Genomic DNA, 21227 nt, shown 5'->3' with positions numbered 1-21227 from the left:
TCAAATGTCTTCCAGCTTAGCTCCAGGAAGTTGTGTTCCCTGAGTTCTTCCTTAGGGTTGTTGGGTAAAGGAGGCTGCATGGATCCTAGAAAGCAAGTTGTGCTATTGTGATAAATAATAAGAAATACGTATTTGGTCTTCATCCCCATTCTTGGCAGAGCTTCTAAAACCCAAGAAATTTCCTAAGTTAAGTAGAGCTATTAAAGTGTCTTTTGTTATGTTAATGAGGCAACTTCTGGAATGTCCTTAGGTCATCTGAGGGAACAACCATGTGATTAGAGTGTTAGAACTGTTAGGGCACCATTGGCTGAAACCAACTGCCCTGGCCAGGAAGGATAATAGCTGCTTGTGTGAGTTATCTCACAATAGGAGGTCTCAATAAGAAACACAGAAGTGACAAGCTACCACCAGCCAGAAGAAATCGGGAGGGGCCAAAAGTAGGAAAGAGATGCCAGTCCATAATAGGTCCTGCCAACTTCCCAGAAACCCTCGTGGTGGAAACCATCTTGACTGAGAGATGCACACACCACCAGGAAGGGCCTTGAATCAGATGAAATACGACCACAAGCAGCATGATTGGCCAGTGACAACCTGGAAAGCCAACCCCATTATCATGAAACCTGAGACTGCAAGCCATGTGGCAGAGCAGTTCTCCTAGGTTCCCTTACCCAGCTGCTCTCCACCTGGGCACTCCTTCCCAATAAAGTATTTTGCTTTGTCAGCACATGTGTCTCCTTGGACAATTCATTTCCAAGTGTTAGACAAGAGCCCACACTTGGGTCCTGGTAAGGGTTGCCCTTCCAGTAACAGAGCTTTTAGTCCCAACCCCAACCTTCAGGGAGGAGAGAGGGGCTGGAGATTTAGTTTAATTGCCAATGATCAATGATTTCACCAACCATACTTATGTAATGAAGCCTCCTAAAAGACCCAAAAGGCTGAGTTTCAGAGAGCTTCTGGGTTGGTGAACATATGGAGATTTGGGGATAGTGGTATGCTTGGAGATGACTTGGAAGCTCCATATCCCTTCCCCATACCTTGCCCTATACATCTCTTCTACCGGGCTGTTCCTGAATTATATTCTTTTATAATAAACTAGTAATCTAGTAAGTAAAATGTTTCTGAGTTCTGTGAGCCATTCTAGTGAATTTATGGAGCAAAAGGAGGGGGTCATGGGAAACTCTTATGTATAGCCAGTTGACAGAAGCATATGTAACAACCTGAATTTGTGACTGGCATCTGACCTGGGGGCAGTCTTATAGGACTGAGCCCTTAACCTGAGGGATCTGATGCTATTTCCAGGTAGAGAGTGTCACAACTGAGTTCAATTGTAGGACACCCAGCCGGTTTTGAAGAATTGCTTGGTGTTGTTGGAAAATCCACACACTAGAATTGGAATCAGAATCAGAATTGTACAAGTCAAGAGAATAAGTTGCTGACCTAAAAGTGCTGTAGAAAACTGGGATAATAACCCCTCCCACAAAAAAAAATAATAGTGGCCCAATGGCAGAGTTTAACACAAATGAGAAGAGGATACTTAGTATCTTCTTCCCATCAATTATTATGACTGCAACATGAAAATGTGGACTTGCTAATTCTGCCTGGAAGAGTGCCATCAAAGGATACTTTAAGGAACCAGGTGAATTAGAAGCAATGCCACAACATGAGAGAAAGCAGCCACATGTTTGCATGTCTTTTTCTCCTCCTTAATGGGGCTGGCAGTGAACTAGTGCTGCCGGGGTGGGATTTGAAGGGTTAGAACTAGGTTGTGGCCTGCCTGAGGAAGCAAAAGTCAGGAAAGCTTAGAAGGGCAAGTTCAAGCTAGGGTCTCTTCCCTTAGAGTGAGAACCCAGCTCAGTGGAGACAAGCACCAGCAAGAAGCTTGAACTTCGAACTTCCAGTAGAGCCAGAGTTCAAAGATGAGGTGAGAGAGCAGGAGCAAGGTAGGACCAAGCAAGGAGAGTGCAGGATAATTGCCAGGAAGTAGCCAAGCTTCCTTTCCAAGCAAACAAGCCACCCAAGGCTCCCATGCCCAGTAAAGTTTCAAGACTAGCTCAGCCACAGGGTATAGAGGCAACAGATATCCAGGAATCAAAGATAGTTCAAATTAAACATCAAATTCACAAAGCCTGTTAATATGATATCTGGGGTTTGCTTCAAAATAATAGGAGGGGGATCCATAGTGTATATATTTTTTTTAAAAAACTGGCCCTTTAACTCCCAACAGTACAGTATAAAAAAAAATTTTTTTTTTCATTCAGGATACTTCATTCTGAATAAAGATGACAGTGACCAAAAATTGAATGTGATATTCATGAGAAGTACCAGCCCATATTGTTTGTGGGGAAGGAAACTTCTCATCCTATAATTCAAAATTTCCTTGCAATTTACATCCAAATAAGAGTGGGGGATCATTCAAGAAAGAGGAATGTATTAGAGGACCTGCCTTTATGTAGAGTTTGAGAGCAAAATCAAATGACATTGTTTGTCTCCTAATATTAAAATTTTTAAGTAAAGGATAATTCTATCCTTAGAGCCTAAGGTCTTACTTTTACAGCTTTTGTTACCACTATTTTATTTAATATTATATAAATGTTTATATGTAGCAGCCCTCTGGAAGAGACAGAGCAGTGTTTCTATGCTTATTGTATTGATGAAGAAACTAAGGCGCACAGGGTGGAAGAACTTGTCCAAGACCTAACAGCAAGTCTTCTGATTCGAAATTCAGGCCTTTTCACTATGACAGGCTACTCAGCCCCAGTTTATGGGTTTCTTCATATGTCAGCGTGGTTTTACACCCTCGTACATTGCCCTGTCTAGTGTTTCCAGCCTTGACCCAATAAATGATTGAAATATAGTTTTGCAAAATTCTGATATGCCAGAATATCATGCTATTTTTAAAGAACCAAGTATTTCCTAGTATTTTTCTTGATTTGGTACCATTATTTTAGTATTTCAAAAGTCTAAACTCTGAATTTTGTACCTTGTGAGATATATCCAGAGTTATATATTGCGTTTAAATTTCATATTAAATAGAGGTTACCTGACAAGAAAGCATTCTGACTACATCACTTCCCTTTTTTTTTTTTTTTTTTTTTTTTTTTTTGCTGTACGCGGGCCTCTCACTGTTGTGGCCTCTCCCATTGCGGAGCACAGGCTCCGGATGCGCAGGCTCAGCAGCCATGACTCACGGGCCCAGCCGCTACGCAGCATGTGGGATCTTCCCGGACCGGGGCACGACCCCGTGTCCCCTGCCTTGGCAGGTGGACTCTCAACCACTGCACCACCAGGGAAGCCCTCACTTCCCTTTTAAAACCTGTTCAGAGTGTCCTTTAGTTGTATTAATTCCTATTTTCTAAATTACTGGTGAGGCAGCACAGTTCTTTCCTTTTAACACAGCTTTTTATTTTCCCCAGAGGCAGTTTGGGTCCCATCAATTTCCAGAAGTTCCTGATGGAATTTGAATGGGAGTGAGAGTTGGGATGAAAGTCAGGAAGAGACCCTAAGGAAAATGAGGTAGGATAGCAGGAAAAGGGAGGAGAGGGGATGAGATGACCTTTCTAAAAAGAGGACCAAATTCATTTTCTTAGAAACAGACAGTTCTCCCATGGATAATTTATTCTAACATTTTCCCCGGCTTACCCTTTCTAAAGTGATTTAGGCTGTAAGGGCACAAGAACAACAGTTCTTGGCTCAGCTCTCTCTTGGGTTCAATGTTTTCTCAGGACAAAGTGCAGAATATGATGGCACCATACAATACTTTTTCATGAAATGGTGTTAGTAATACCACTAATATTAGTGCCAGTATTTCAGGATTATGAAAAATAAATAAGACCAGTATTGCCATTTTCCTCCAATGTTGCAGTTTACTAAACCTGAGTGCTTGAATTTACCAAGCCAACTACTGTGATTCCACTCATGGCTTACTCTTGTGCCCGGCCACTCACCTATGCTGTCAAATCCAAACACTGATTGCCCTAACCTTAGCTCCCAATTCTTCACAGCTCTCTGCTGATTCCGACTGCCACAGAGCGGACATTTCTAAACTAGAAAATACTCCTACTCTGGGTGAAACTTGGATTCTGGTATTACTATACTCATTCTCAATTCTGGCTACTGTAGATTAAAGGGAGGTAAGAATAATGCAATGAATTGAAGATGGAAGACTGGGAGGACATGGGAGTTCGCATCTCCACACAACTAGGGCACTTACCGGGCACTTACCAGGCACTGGTGGGAGACCACAGACACACAAGGGGATGGGAGGAACCTCCAGCAGCAAGACAGGATGTGGTGGGGAGTGAGGGGGAAGGAGAAGTGGAGGCAGGACAGGAGTGGTACCCCTGAGGGGCGGCTGGAGGAGGGGAAGGGATCCCATGCTGGGAGGGGGAAAAGGGGAGACTGTTGGGAGGGCAGAGGATCAGAAGGGAGAATGGCCAGCATTTCCCCTGCCCACTTGGGCCTCGGGGAGCCTGCTGAGATCCCAGGCCTGATCCTCCACTCACTGAGGCCCCCTCCAGCTATGTGGATCCTGAGGCAGTGGGAGGGAGGGAAAGGGGAGGAAAAGTAAAGGCTGGACTGATGGGACTGGCACCCCTGAGGGGTGGCTGGGGGAGGGGAGGAGTTCTTTCACCTGGTGGGGCCCACCACGCTTAGCGGTCCAGCAACAATGGGGGAGACCCTTGGGGGAGCAGAGGAACAGAAGCAAGCATGACCAGGACTTTCCCTTCCCCTGCCCTCAGAGGCCCCCTCTGGCAGGCAGTGCAGACCCTAAGCCCCACCTCTAGAGCCCCACCCAGGGCCCTACCTCTACACACCACACTCCGAGACCCACTTTGAGACCCTCTCCAACTGTGCTAGGCCTAAACCCTGCCCACACACCCTCACCAAGGGCCATACCTCCAAACTCTGGAACACCATGCTCTGAGGCCCCCCTCAGGCCATGCTGCCATTCCCCCACCTGCTGCACAGGTCCTAAGTTTAGGCCCCGCCCCCACCCTAAACCACATCCCCACCTAAGCCCCACTCCCCACAGCCAAGGACTTTTCTGGCTTTTTACTTTTTTTTTCCCTTCTTTTGGGGTGTGGTTTAGTTTTACCTTGTTGTTGCTGATTCATTTATATTTTTATTTTTTCTGATAAATCATTTATTTTTCTAATTTTATATTATTCTTTATACCTTGTTATTGCTCTGCCCCTTTTGTCTTTTTTTTCTTTCTTTTTTCTGTTGTGGTTCTGTTTTACCTTGTTGTAGTTGTTTCAATTATATTTTTATTTTCCTTAATATATTTTGTATCTTTCTAATTTTACATTATTTTGCATTCTTTGTTATTGTAGTGTTCCTTTTTTTTTCATTTGCCGTGTTGCTTGGCTTGCAGGATCTTGGTTCCCAGGCCAGGGCTCAGGCCTGAGCTCCTGTGGTGGGAGCACAGAGTCCAAACTGCTGGACTAATGGAGAAACTCAGACCCCAGGGAATATTAATCAGAGTAAGGCCTCCTGGAGGTCCTCATCTTGGCACCAAGACCTGGCTCTACCCAACTGCCTTCAACCAGTGCTGGACGCCTCAGGCCAAACAAACAGTAGGAAAGGAATACAGCCCGTCCACCAAAAAAAAAAAAAGTAAGACAACAAAAAAATATGTTACAGGCTAAGGAGCAATGTAAAACCTACAAGACCAAATAAATGAAGAGGAAATAGGCAAGCTACATGAAAAAGAATTCAGAGTAATGATAGTAAAGATGATCCAAAATCTCAGAAACAGAAAGGAGAAAATACAAGAAATGTTTAACAAGTACCTTAGAAGAACTAAAGAGTAAACAAACAGAGATGAACAACAAAATAACTGAAATTAAAAATTCTCCAGAAGGAATCAATAGCAGAATAACTGAGGCAGAAGAATGGATAAGTGAGCAGGAAGATAAAATGGTGGAGATAACTGTCATGGAGCAGAATAAAGAAAAAAGAATGAAAAGAATTGAGGACAGTCTCAGAGACTTCTGGGACAACATTTAACACACTAACATTCGAAGTATAGGGGTCCCAGAAGAAGAAAAAGAGAAAGGGTCTAGAAATATTTGAAGAGATTATAGTCAAAAACTTCTCTAAAATGGGAAAGGAAATAGGCACCCAAGTCCAGGAAGTGCAGAGAGTCCCATACAGGATGAACTCTAGGAGAAACACACCAAGACATATATTAATCAAATGAACAAATAATAAATTCAAAGAAAAAATATTAAAAGCAGCAAGGGAAAAGCAATAAATAACATACCAGGGAATCCCCATAAGGTTAACAGCTGACTTCTCAGCAGAAACTCTGCAAGCCAGAAGGGAGTGGCAGGACATATTTAAAGTGATGAAGGAGAAAAACCTACAGCCAAGATTACTCTCCCCAGCAAGGATCTCATTCAGATTTGACCAAGAAATCAAAAGTTTTACAGATAAGCAAAAGCTACGAGAATTTAGCACCACCAAACCAGCTTTACAACAAATGCTAAAGGAACTTCTCTAAGTGGGAAACATAAAAGAAGAAAAAGACCCACAAAAACAAACCCAAATCAATTATGAAAATGGTAATAGGAACATACATATTGATAAATGGATTGTAAACGGATTGAATGCTCCAACCAAAAGACACAGACTGGCTGAATGGATACAAAAACAAGACCCGTATATACGCTATGTATGAGAAATGCACTTCAGACCTAGGGACACATACAGACTGAAAGTGAGGGGATGGAAAAAGATATCCCATGCACATGGAAATCACAAGAAACCTGGAGTAGCAATACTGATATCACATAAAAAAGACTTTAAAATAAAGACTGTTACAAGAGATAAGGAAGGACACTACATAATGATTAAGGGATCAATCCAAGAAAAAAACATAAAAATTATAAATATTTATGCATCCAACATAGGAGCACCTCAACACATAAGGCAAATGCTAATAGCCATAAAAGAGGAAACAGACAGTAACGCAATAATAGTAGGGGACTTTTAACACCCTATTTACACCAATAGACAGATCACCCAGACAGAAAATAAATAAGGAAACACAAGCTTTAAATGACACAATAGACCAGATAGTCTTAGTTGATATTTATAGGACATTCCACCCCAAAGCAGAATATACTTTCTTCTGAAGTGCACACAGAACATTCTCCAGGGCCGGACTCGCCATGCCGACTGTCAGCCTGAAGCGCGATTTGCTCTTCCGAGCTCTGGGCCGGACCTACACTGACGAAGAATTTGATGAACTATGTTTTGAATTTGGTCTGGAACTTGATGAAATTATATGATCTCCTGTGTCTGGAAGGATTGGTTCGAGGACTTCAGGTCTTCAAAGAAAGGATAAAGGCTCCAATGTATAAACGGGTAATGCCTAATGGAGAAATCCAGAAATTGATCATCACAGAAGAGACAGCTAAAATACGCCCGTATGCTGTTGCAGCAGTTCTCCGAAACATAAAGTTTACTAAAGATCGATATGAAAGCTTCATTGAACTTCAGGAGAAGTTACATCAGAACATTTGCAGGAAAAGAGCCTTGGTTGCTATTGGTACCCATGACTTGGACACTTTGTCAGGCCCATTTACTTATACTGCGAAGAAACCTTCCGATATCAAATTCAAGCCTCTAAATAAGACCAAGGAGTATACAGCCTGTGAACTGATGAACATATACAAGACTGACAACCACCTTAAACATTATTTACATATAATTGAAAATAAACCTCTGTATCCGGTTATCTATGATAGCAATGGTGTCGTCCTTTCAATGCCTCCAGTCATCAATGGACATCATTCCAAAATAACAGTAAATACTAGAAATATATTTATTGAATGCACAGGGACAGACTTTACTAAGGCAAAAATAGTTCTTGATATCATTGTTACCACGTTCAGTGAATATTGTGAGAATCAATTTACGGTTGAAGCAGCTGAGGTAGTTTTTCCTAATGGAAAATTACATACCTTTCCAGAACTGGCTTATCGAAAGGAGATGGTGAGAGCTGATCTAATTAACAAAAAAGTTGGGATCAGAGAAACTCCAGAAAATCTTGCCAAGCTTCTGACCAGGATGTGTTTAAAGTCAGAAGTCATAGGCGATGGGAATCAGATTGAAATTGAAATCCCTCCAACCAGAGCTGACATTATCCACGCCTGTGATATCATAGAAGATGCAGCTATTGCTTATGGATATAACAACATTCAGATGACTCTCCCGAAAACATACACCATAGCTAATCAATTTCCTCTAAATAAACTCACAGAACTCCTGAGACACGACATGGCAGCTGCTGGATTCACTGAGGCACTTACCTTTGCTCTGTGCTCCCAAGAAGATATTGCTGATAAACTGGGTTTGGATATCTCTGCAACAAAGGCAGTCCTCATAAGTAATCCTAAAACAGCTGAATTTCAGGTGGCACGCACTACCCTTCTTCCTGGCCTCCTAAAGACCATAGCTGCGAATCGGAAGATGCCCCTTCCTCTGAAACTGTTTGAAATCTCTGACATTGTAATAAAAGATTCTAGCAGAGATGTAGGTGCAAGAAACTACAGGCATCTCTGTGCTGTTTATTACAACAAGAATCCTGGGTTCGAGATAATCCATGGGCTTCTGGACAGACTCATGCAGCTACTTGATGTGCCTCCTGGCGAAAAGAAGGGAGGATATGTGATCAAAGCATCAGAAGGCCCTGCATTCTTCCCCGGGCGATGTGCTGAGATCTTTGCCCGGGGTCAGAGCATCGGGAAGCTGGGGGTCCTTCATCCTGATGTTATCACCAAATTCGAGCTGACCATGCCCTGCTCCTGCGTGGAAATCAACATTGAGCCGTTTTTGTGAAGACGGGTCTCTGTTGTGTGGTTCTCGCCCCGAAGGTCCCTCTCTCCTCCTAGGTGCCCTTTAGTTGTCCCCACAGTAAGTCAGTCCACTTGTGCTTGTGCATTAATGTTGAATAAAGTAGAAAGCAGTGTCTGGCTCCGTGGGTGGTACTGCCATCCCCGCATCAGGCCAGCTTGTACGTGAGAGCCCAGTGGGGGGCCAGGAGCTGTTCTGAGAAACAGAGAAGCTCTCCACACATCAGAGCCTCTCACCATCACGTCTGCAGGACAGAATCCTGTTCTTTTCCCTGATGAAATGAGATAGCTGATTAGAGCACACGTACGAGATTAACTAAGAATTTTTAGTTCTTATTTTCTATGTTTGATGCATGTTCATCACTGGGAAACAATAACAGCATTTTTAGAAAACTTTTAAGAATTAGCGATGGTGTAATAGTTACAGCCTTTGAAGTCATCTTAAAGTGAAAGAAAAATGCACATATATTCAAAGTATTTGAGGGTGCATCGGTATTGGCTACTCTGTGATACTCAGAGATGGGGTTTGTGGACACACAGCACAGATTCATTCTGCTAGAAGAGTTAAAAGGGACACACTGGTACCAGTGCACTATGAACATTAGGAAACAATGAAGAACTTATTTTTGTCCTAGGCCATACATTTTATTGTTGTCAGTGTTATAAAATCATGGCTTTAAATAATTAATAAAAAAAAAAAAAAAAAAAAAAAAAAAGAACATTCTCCAGAACAGATCACATCTTGGGTCACAAATCATGGAAAATTTAAGAAAAATGAAATCGTATCAACCATCTTTTCTGACCACAATGCTATGAGATTAGCAATCAATTACAGGAAAAACACTGTAGAAAACACAAACACATGGAGGCTAAACAGTGTGCTGCTAAATAACCAAGAAATCACTGAAGAAATCAAAGACAAAATAAAAAAATACCTAGAAACAAATGACAACGAAAAAACAATGATCCAAAACCTATGGGACAGAGCAAAAGCAGTTCTAAGAGGGAAGTTTATACCAATTCAAGCTCACCTCAAGAAATAAGAAAAATCTCAAATAAACAGTCTAACCTTACACCTAAAGCAACTAGAAAAAGAAGAACAAAGAAAATCCAAAGTTAGTAGAAGGAAAGTAATCATAAGGATCAGTGCAGAAATAAATGAAATGTAAATGAAGAAAACCATAGCAAAGATCAATAAAACTAAAAGTTGGTTCTTTGAGAAGATAAACAAAATTGATAAACCTTTAGCCAGACTCATCAAGAAAAAAAGGGAGAGGATGCCAATCAATAAAATTAGAAATGAAAAATGAGAGATTACAATGAACACCACAGAAATACAAAGGATCGTAAGAGACTACTACAAGCAACTATACACCAATAAAATGGACAACCTTGAAGAATTGGACAAATTCTTGGAGAGGTACAAGTTTCCAAGATTGAACCAGGAAGAATTAGAAAATATAAGCAGACCAATCACAAGTAATGAAATTGAAACTGTAATGAAAAATCTTCCAACAAACAAAACTCCAGGACCAGATGGCTTCACAGGTGAATTCTATAAAACATTTAGAGAAGAGTTAATACCTATCCTTCTCAAACAGTTCCAAAAAATTGCAGAGGAAGGAAACACCCAAACTCATTCAATGAGGCCACCATCACCCTGATACCAAAACCAGACAAAGATACTACAAAAAAAGAAAATCACAGACCAATATCATTGACGAACATAGACACAAAAATCCTCAACAAAATACTAGCAAACTGAATCCAACAACACATTAAAAAGATCATACACCATAATCAAGTGGGATTTATCCCAGGAATGCAAGGATTCTTCAATATATGCAAATCAATCAATGTGATATACCAGAATAACAAATTAAAGAATAAAAACCATATGATCATCTCAATAGATACAGAAAAAACTTTTGACAAAATTCAACACCTATTTATGATAAATACTCTCCAGAAAGTGGGCATAGAGGGACTCTATCTCAACATAATAAAGGCCATATATGACAAACCCACAGTAAACCTAATTCCCAATCGTGAAAAACTGAAAGCATTTCCTCTAACATCAGGAAAAAGACAAGGATGTCCACTCTCGCCACTAGTATTCAACATAGTATTGGAAGTCCTAGCCACAGCAATCAGAGAAGAAGAAGAAATAAAAGGAATACAAATTGGAAAAGAAGTAAAACTGTCACTGTTTGCAGATGACATGATACTATACATAGAAAATCCTAAAGATGCCACCAGAAAACTACTAGAACTAATCAATGAATTTGGTAAGGTCACAGGATATAAAATTAATGTACAGAAATCTCTTGCATTCCTATACACTAACAACGAAAGATCAGAAAGAGAAATTAAGGAAGCAATACCATTTACCATCACAATTAAAAGAATAAAATACCTAGGAATAAACCTACCTAAGGAGGCAAAAGACCTATACTCAGAAAACTATAAAACACTGATGAAAGAAATCAAAAATGACACAAACAGATGGAGAGATATACCATGTTCCTGGATTAGAAGAATCAATATTATGAAAATGACTATACTACCCAAAGGTATCTACAGATTCCATGCAATAACTATCAAATCACCAATGACATTTTTCACAGAATTAGAACAAAAAATTACACAATTTGTATGGAAACACAGAAGACCCTGAATAGCCAAATCTTAAGAAAGAAAAATGGAAGTGAAAGAATCAGGCTCTCTGACTTCAGATTACTCTACAAAGCCACAGTAATCAAAGCAGTATGGTACTGGCACAAAAACAAAAATACAGATCAATGGTACAGGATAGAAAGCCCAGAGATAAACCCATGCACCTATGGTCACCTAATCTATGACAAAGGAGGCAAGAATATACAATGGAGACGAGACAGCCTCTTTGATAAATGGTGCTGGGAAAACTGGACAACTACATGTAAAAGAATAAAATTAGAACACTACCTAACACCATATACAAAAATAAACTCAAAATGGATTAAAGTCCTAAATGTAAGAGTGGACACTATAAAATTCTTAGAGGGAAGCATAGGGAAAACACTCTTTGACATAAATCACAGCAAGATCTTTTATGAGGCAACTCTTAGAGTAATAAAACTAAAAACAAAAATGAAACTTAAATGGGACCTAATGAAACTTAAAAGCTTTTGCACAGCAAAGGACACCATAAACAAGATGAAAAGACAACCCACAGAATGGGAGAAAATATTTGCAAAGGAAGCAACAAAGGATTAATCTGCAAAATATACAAACAGCTCATGCAGCTCAATATCAAAAAAATAAACAACCCAATCAAAAAACGGGCAGAAGACCTAAATAGACATTTTAGCAAAGATGTACAGATGGCCAAATGGCACATGAAAAGATGCTCAACACTGCTAATTATTAGAGAAATGCAAACCAAAACTACAATGATGTACCACCTCACATTGGACAGAATGGCCATCATCAGAAAATCTACAAACAATAAATGCTGGAGAGGGTGCGGAGAAAAGGGAATTCTCTTGCCCTGTTGGTGGGAATGTAAATTGATACAGCCACTGTGGAGAACAGTATGGAGGTTCCTTAAAAAACTAACAATAGAACTACAGTATGACCCACTACTGGACATATACCCTGAGAAAATCATAATTCAAAAAGTCACATGTACCCCCATGTTTAGTGCAGCACTACTTACAATAGCCAGGACATGGAAACAAACTAAATGTCCATCAACAGATGAATGGATAAAGAAGATGTGGTATATATATATATATATATATATATATATATATATATATATATATATATAATGGAAGATTATTCAGCCATAAAAAAAAATGAAATTGGGTCATTTGTAGAGATGTGGATGGACCAAGAATCTGTCATACAGACTGGAGTAAGTCAGAAAGAGAAAAACAAATATAGTATATTAACACATATATGTGGAATCTAGAAAAATGGTACAGATGAACTTTTTTGCAGGGCAGGAACAGAAAGGCGGACGTAGAGAATGGACATGTCGACACGGGGGGGAAGGGGAAGGTGGGATGAATTGGGAGATTAGGTTTGACATAAATACACTACCATATGTAAAATAGATAGCTAGTGGGAACCTGCTGTATAGCAAAGGGAGCTCAGCCCGGTGCTCTGTGATGGCCTAGTTGGGTGGGATGGGAGGGGGAAGTCCAAGAGGGAGGGGATGTGTGTATGCATATGGCTGATTCACTTCGCTGTGTGGCAGAGTCTAACACAACATTGTAAAGCAATTATACTCCTATATATATATAATGCAATGAATTTCTGCCAGAACCACCCAAATCTCCATCAATAAGGGATTGGTTAATTAAATTATAGTACATCCACACTGTAATTTTAAGTCATTAAACGAGTGAGTTACATTTACATGCACCAACATCAAAGGTCAAGATGGATTGTTAAAATGAAAGGGGCAAGTCTGAACATAAAAGCTGTTCACATAACTAAATATATAAGCCCGTTTATGTAACTAAAACTCCATAAGCAGTATCTGCCTGCATTTCTTCTATCTAGTTGGTGATCTCTGTCTATATAAAAAGAGATCATCTGGAGAATTTATTGGACTGCCTAGAAGAAATGCTTAAATGCACATAAAATTTACTTAGCACACAAACAGATTTAGTATCCAATTTTTAAAAGTGTAAAAATAAATTTGGAAGCAAAATATGAATTGAATCCAAAATAATTTTTTGGTAGGGAAGAAGTGGGCCATCTGCCAATGCAGCAATGTCAATCTAAAGTAAGCCAGCTATGCTAGGAAGTGCCTCTACCGAGCAAAGCAAATCAGTCCATAAGAAGGTGACTCATCTCTTGAGTGATGATATGATCAATGATTCCCATCCTGATAATAGCAGAAGGGGTGTCATCTTTTGCTAACAGTCAGTCCCTTACTGTGTCATGTTCAGTTGAATCCAGTGGTACTCTCATACCCTTTTCCTCCCGCTTCTTTTATTGACTCAGTGAGAATTCTTTCATCTCTGGCTTAGGAAAAATAAGAAGCAGGTCAGTTGGTGGATCACTATCCACCAGTTGCAAGTTTTGCTGGCAGAAAAGGGACAGAGGTCCTCTCTTTTCATTAGCTGCTGCTGCAGTGGACTCAAAGAACTTGCCACATAATTTGACCATGTCAGTTGCAATTTTAAGAAGAATTTACCTTAAAGTTCAATGTAGGTGGCCTAATATAAAAGACTGAACAAATGTTATGTTCATCATGTTCCTGCTCATTATATATATTTAGCTATTAACTAGATTTTCTAATTTTCATAATGATTGCCAAGAGGCTCATTTTTATTTTTTCTGGCAAAATCTCTCTCTCTCTCACTTTCTCTGTCATCTTCCCTCATTATTTTAAAATATGCCTAAACTTTATTCTGTATCCCAGATGTTTATTATAAGTTATGCAACTTTACTTTTTTAGTATATTCTTATTTTGCTTCTTAAAAATGAAGACAAAAAGTTTTGAATGGTGTTACTCTCACATAATATGTCTGTATACTTGAAACACCCTAAGAGAATTGACTCAAAAGCCATTATAAACAAGAAGAAAATTCAGTAAGTTGTCTAGGTACAAAATAAATGCAAAAAATCTATAGCTTTCCAATATACAAACTACAATTAAGTAACAGATACAATGGAAGAAAAAATATATACAACAGCAATTACAATATTAATTGCTTAGGAATACATGTAATAACAAACATTCAAGATGTGTATTAAACAATTTAAGCCCTCTATTAAAATTTTTAATTAAAAAAATTAAATCAAGGGATAAAAATAAAACACTTAAATAGAATAGTATTTATTTTTGGCTGAGAAGCCAAAGTATTATAATGATGAAAATCCCCCCTAAGATAATATATAAACTTTGATGAATAAAAATAACAAATGTTTTAAAGCAAACTTCTAATGTTAACAGGGAGAAAATAAAGATCTTTATATATTTCAGCGACTTCCAGATATATTTCTTAGCTTTACAGTGGTATAACTGATATATTAAAAATTCCACACATTTAATGTATATATCTGGATGTATACAACTGTGATACCAACACCACAACCAACGTACTAAACATATCCATCACTTTCAAAATTTTCTTTTTGTTCTTTTGTAGGATGTTGGCTTGTTGAGTTCTTTTTTGGGGGTAAGAACACTTAACATGAGATCTATCTCAACATATTTTAAAGTGCACAATACTATATTGTTTTTTCAGATATAAGGCTATTACACACTTAATAGACTACAGTATTGTGTAAACATAACTTTTGAACGCACTGGGAAACCAAAAAATTCATGTGACTTGTTTTATTGTGATATCAATTTTACTGAGATCATCTGAAACAAACCTGCATTATCTCTGAGGTACACCGGTATTTGTGTCTTCTTTAATTTTTTATCAGTGTTTTATAGTTTTCAGTATACAAATCTTTCACCTCCTTTGTTTAAGTTTATTCCTAAATATTTTGTTATTTTTGATGCTATTTTAAATGAAATTGTCCTCTTAATTTCCTGTCAGTTTGTTCTTAGTGTATTAAATGCAACTGATTTTTTAAAATTAATTAATTAATTAATTTTTGGCTGCATTAGGTCTTCATTGCTGCCCGTGGGCTTTTCTCTACTTGTGGTGGGTGGGGCCTACTCTTTGTTGTGGTGCATGGGCTTCTTATTGCGGTGGCTTCTCTTGCTGTGGAGCATAGGCTCTAGGTATGCAGGCTTCAACAGTTGTGGTGCATGGGCTCAGTGGTTGTGGCTCGTGGGATGAGTAGTGGTGGTTCATGGGCTCTAGTGTGCAAGCTCAGTAGTTGTGGCGCACGGGCTTATTTGCTCAGCGGCATGTGGGATCTTCCTGGGCCAGGGCTTGAACCTGTGTCTCCTACACTGGCAGGCAAATTCTTAACCACTGTGACACTAGGGAAGCCCCAATGCAACTGATTTTTGTATGTTGATTTTATATTCTGTAACCTTGTTGAATTTATTTTATTAGTTCTAAAACGTTTTTTCTTGTGTGTGGAGTCTTTGGGTTATCTATGTATAAGATGATGTCATCTGCAAATAGAGACAATTTTACTTCTTTCATTCAGATTTGGGATGTCTTTTCTTTTTCTTGACTAATTGCTTTGACTAGGACTTCCAGTATTATGTTGAATAGAAGTGGTGACTGTGGGCATCCTTAATTTTAAAACATGTTATAAGGCAGTAGTAATCAAAATAGACTGCTACATGCACATAAAGAGATATAAATATCAATCAGTAGAAGAGTCTAGAAATAGGTATATAATATATCTGGGGAATAGTTTTAAGAAACAGACTCTTCAAATCAATGGGGAAAGATGAATTGTCAATAAATAGGTCAGAAACTATTGGGGAGCCATCTGGGAGAAAATATTCTAGGTATCAACCTCATTTCCTACATCAAAATGAATTTTAACTGCGTTGAAGATTTAAGAGCTAAGAAGTATAATAAAAGTACTGGAAAAAAAATACAGAAGAATTTAAAAATAGTCTGACTGGAGAAGACATTTTAAAGCCCAAAAGCCATATGGAGAAGATTGATAGTTTTGCTACTTAAAAATTTTAAATTTCTGCTAATAAACTCAGGATAATAATTATCAACACATAAAACAAGGGGCTAATTTCCATATTACATAAAGATCTACAAATCATTTTAAAAAGGTCTTACAACCAACATAGGAAAATGGGAAAATGGGCAAGAAAAGCCATAATCAGTTCACTGAAAATATTACAAATGGTTTTAAAATAGCAAGATTTTGAAATTTTTACCCATAATAGGAGAAATGCAATAAGATTTCTTTTTTCACCCAACAGATCGGAAAAGAATAAAAAATTTGATAAAAAGCAATCTTAGAGACAGTAAGGTGGGCAAGGCAATCCTGTAGTGGGAATATAAATTGATACTCTCCATCTAAAGCACAATTTTGGCAGTATCTGTAGACATTAAGATATTCACATCTTTTTATCAATTCCTCTTCTAGATTTCTATTTCTAAATTATATTCCTACAGAAAAAAAGACTATATGTATTCAGAAAATCACTGAATTATCATTTTTGATAGCCAATGACTGAAAACAACCTAAATATCTTTCAATAGAAGACAGAAGACTTAGACAAATCAACTCTGGTACATTCATCCAGTGGAATACTTTCTAATGTGAAAAAGAATAAGGCATATTCCATTCTGTTCTAAATGACCTGAAATGAAGTCCAAATAATGTTATCTTAAGTAGTTATTGTTATTGTTGGTAGTAGTGGTGGTGGTGGTGTTTTAAAGCAAGGTGTGGAACAATTCACATGGCATAATACCATTTCTGCAAAAAAAGAAATATCCATACATATTGATGACAAGAAACTGGCAATAACAGTTACCTCTGGATGGTGAAACTGGGAGACATGGGGATGGGGACAGGAGAATAGTATGCTTTTAAAAGTAAATCTGAGACTTCTGGGAAGATGGCAGAAGAGTAAGACGCGGAGATCACCTTCCTCCCCACAGATACACCAGAAATACATCTACGCGTGGAACAACTCCTACGGAGCACCTACTCAACGCTGGCAGAAGACCTCAGACCTCCCAAAAGGCAAGGAACCCCCCACGTACCTGGTTAGGGCAAAAGAAAAAACTAAACAGAGACAAAAGGATAGGGACGGGTCCTGCACCAGCGGGAGAGAGCTGTGAAGGAGGAAAAGTGTCCACACACTAGGAAGCCCCTTCGCGGGTGGAGACTTCGGGAGGCGGAGTGGGGGAGCTTGGGAGCCACGGAGGAGAGCGCAGCAACAGGGGTGCGGAGGGCAAAGCGGACAGATTCCAGCGCAGAGGATCGGGCCGACCGGAACTCACCAGCCGAGAGGCTTGTCTGCTCGCCCGCCAGGGCGGGCGGGGCTGCGAGCTGAGGCTCCGGCTTTTGTCGGAGCTCCGGGAGAGGACTGAGGTTGGCGGCGTGAACACAGCCTGCAGGGCGTTAGTGCACCGTGGCTAGCCGGGAGAGAGTCCGGGGAAGGGTCTGGACCTGCCGAAGAGGCAAGAGACTTTTACGTCCCTCTTTGTTTCCTGGTGCACGAGGAGAGGGGATTAAGAACGCTGCTTGAGAGAGCTCCAGGGACGGGCGCGAGCCGCGGCTAAAAGTGCGGAGCCCAGAGACAGACATGAGACGTTAAGGCCGCTGCTGCCGCCACCAGGAGGCCTGCGTGCGAACACAGGTCACTAGCCACACGCCCTTCCGGGGAGCCTGTGCAGCCTGCCACTGCCAGGGTCCCGGGATCCAGGGACAACTCCCCCGGGAGAACGCACGGCGCGCCTCAGGCTGCAACGTCATGCTGGCCTCTGCCGCCGCAGGCCCGCCCCACACTCCATGACCCTCCCTACCCCCCGGCCTGAGTGAGCCAGAGCCTCCGAATCAGCGGCTCCTTTAACCCCGTCCTGTCTGAGCAAAGAACAGACGCCCTCAGGCGACCTACACGCACAGGCGGGGCCAAATCCAAAGCTGAGCCCCTGGGAACTGTGAGAACAAAGAAGAGAAAGGGAAATCTCTCCTAGCAGCCTCAGGAGCAGCGGATTAAAGCTCCACAATCAACTTGATATACCCTGCATCTGTGGAATACCTGAATAGACAACGAATCATCCCAAATTAAGGAGCCCTGTGGATGAAAGGCTCTTAGTGCTGCAGCCAGGAGTCAGTGCTGTGCCTCTGAGGTGGGAGAGCCAACTTCAGGACACTGGTCCACAAGAGGCCTCCCAGCTGCACATAATATCAAACAGCAAAAATCTCCGAGAGATCTCCATCTCAACGCCAGCACCCAGCTTCACTCAACGACCAGCAAGCTACAGTGCTGGACATCCTATGCCAAACAACTAGCAAGACAGGAACACAACCCCACCCATTAGATGAGAGGCTGCCCAAAATCATAATAAGTCTACAAACACCCCAAAACACACCACCAGACGTGGACCTGCCCACCAGAAAGACAAGATCCAGCCTCATCCACCAGAACACAGGCACTAGTCCCCTCCACCAGGAAGCCTACACAACCCACTGAACCAACCTTAGCCACTGGGGACAGACACAAAAAACAACAGGAACTACGAACCTTCAGCCTGCCAAAAAGGAGACCCCAAACACAGTAAGATAAGCAAAATGAAAAGACAGAAAAACACACAGCAGATGAAGGAGCAAGATAAAAACCCACCAGACCTAACAAATGAAGAGGAAATAGGCAGTCTACCTGAAAAAGAATTCAGAATAATGATAGTAAGGTTGATCCGAAATCTTGGAGATAGAATGGACAATAGAATGGACAAAATGCGAGAATCAGTTAACAAGGACCTAGAAGAACTAAAGATGAAACAAGCAACGATGAACAACACAATAAATGAAATTAGAAGTACTCTAGATGGGATCAATAGCAGAATAACTGAGGCAGAAGAACAGATAAGTGACCTGGAAGATAAAATAGTGCAAATAACTACTGCAGAGCAGAATAAAGAAAAAAGAATGAAAAGAACTGAGGACAGTCTCAGAGACCTCTGGGACAATATTAAACGCACCAACATTCGAATTATAGGGGTTCCAGAAGAAGAAGAGAAAAAGAAAGGGACTGAGAAAATATTTGAAGAGATTATAGTTGAAAACTTCCCTAATATGGGAAAGGAAATAGTTAATCAAGTCCAGGAAGCACAGAGAGTCCCATACAGGATAAATCCAAGGAGAAATACGCCAAGACACATATTAATCAAACTGTCAAAAATTAAATACAAAGAAAACATATTAAAAGCAGCAAGGGAAAAACAACAAATAACACACAAGGGAATCCCCATAAGGTTAACAGCTGATCTTTCAGCAGAAACTCTGCAAGCCAGAAGGGAGTGGCAGGACATATTGAAAGTGTTGAAGGAGAAAAACCTGCAACCAAGATTACTCTACCCAGCAAGGATCTCATTCAGATTTGATGGAGAAATTAAAACCTTTACAGACAAGCAAAAGCTGAGAGAGTTCAGCACCACCAAACCAGCTCTACAACAACTGCTAAAGGAACTTCTCTAGGCAAGAAATACAAAAGAAGGAAAAGACCTACAATAACAAACCCAAAACAATTAAGAAAATGGGAATAGGAACACACATATCGATAATTATCTTAAATGTAAATGGACTAAATGCTCCCACCAAAAGACACAGATTGGCTGAATGGATACAAAAACAAGACCCATATATTTGCTGTCTACAAGAGACCCACTTCAGACCTAGAGACACATACAGACTGAAAGTAAGGGGATGGAAAAAGGCATTTCATGCAAATGGAAACCAAAAGAAAGCTGGAGTAGCAATTCTCATATCAGACAAAATAGACTTTAAAACAAAGACTATTAGAAGAGACAAAGAAGGACACTACATAATGATCAAGGGATCGATCCAAGAAGAAGATATAACAATTGTAAATATTTATGCACCCAACATAGGTGCACCTCAATACATAAGGCAAATACTGACAACCATAAAAGGGGAAATCGACAGTAACACATTCATAGTAGGGGACTTTAACACCCCACTTTCACCAATGGACAGATCATCCAAAATGAAAATAAATAAGGAAACACAAGCTTTAAATGATACATTAAACGAGATGGAGTTAATTGATATTTATAGGACATTCCATCCAAAAACAACAGAATACACATTTTTCTCAAGTGCTCATGGAACATTCTCCAGGATACATCATACCTTGGGTCACAAATCAAGCCTTGGTAAATTTAAGAAAATTGAAATTGTATCAAGTATCTTTTCCGACCACAACGCTATGAGACTCGATATCAATTACAGGAGAAGATCTGTAAAAAATACAAACACATGGAGGCTAAACAATACACTACTTAATAACGAAGTGATCACTGAAGAAATCAAAGAGGAAATCAAAAAATACCTAGAAACAAATGACAATGGAGACACGACGACTCAAAATCTATGGGATGCAGCAAAAGCAGTTCTAAGAGGGAAGTTTATAGCAATACAATCTTACCTTAAGAAACAGGAAACATCTCGAATAAACAACCTAACCTTGCACCTAAAGCAATTAGAGAAAGAAGAACAAAAAAACCCCAAAGTTAGCAGGAGGAAAGAAATCATAAAAATCAGATCAGAAATAAATGAAAAAGAAATGAAGGAAACGATAGCAAAGATCAATAAAACTAAAAGCTGGTTCTTTGAAAGGATAAACAAAATTGATAAACCATTAGCCAGACTCATCAAGAAAAAAAGGGAGAAGACTCAAATCAATAGAATTAGAAATGAAAAAGGAGAAGTAACAACTGACACTGCAGAAAT

The 21227-nt window shown here is 39.8% G+C and overlaps 1 protein-coding gene across 1 annotated transcript; it reads left to right on the top strand.

The window, feature by feature from the left end:
* Window positions 1–7167: 7167 nt before the first annotated feature.
* LOC309832194 (phenylalanine--tRNA ligase beta subunit-like) lies at window positions 7168–9529 on the top strand. Its single transcript, XM_082669836.1, has one exon. The coding sequence runs from the start codon at window positions 7249–7251 to the stop codon at window positions 8845–8847; it is 1599 nt and encodes a 532-aa protein (XP_082525962.1). The 5' UTR covers window positions 7168–7248; the 3' UTR covers window positions 8848–9529.
* Window positions 9530–21227: the final 11698 nt, after the last annotated feature.

The sequence above is a fragment of the Grampus griseus genome (genome assembly GCF_964374135.1).
Source record: "Grampus griseus genome assembly, chromosome: 1".
In the NCBI taxonomy this organism is placed as follows: domain Eukaryota; kingdom Metazoa; phylum Chordata; class Mammalia; order Artiodactyla; family Delphinidae; genus Grampus; species Grampus griseus.
The sequence above is the reverse complement of the archived record's forward strand: the minus strand, read 5'-3'. Positions and strand labels throughout refer to the sequence as shown.

Coding starts and splice junctions, on each gene's coding strand:
- LOC309832194 (XM_082669836.1), top strand. CDS start 7,249: ATGAACTATGTTTTGAATTTGGTCTGGAACTTGATGAAATTATATGAT.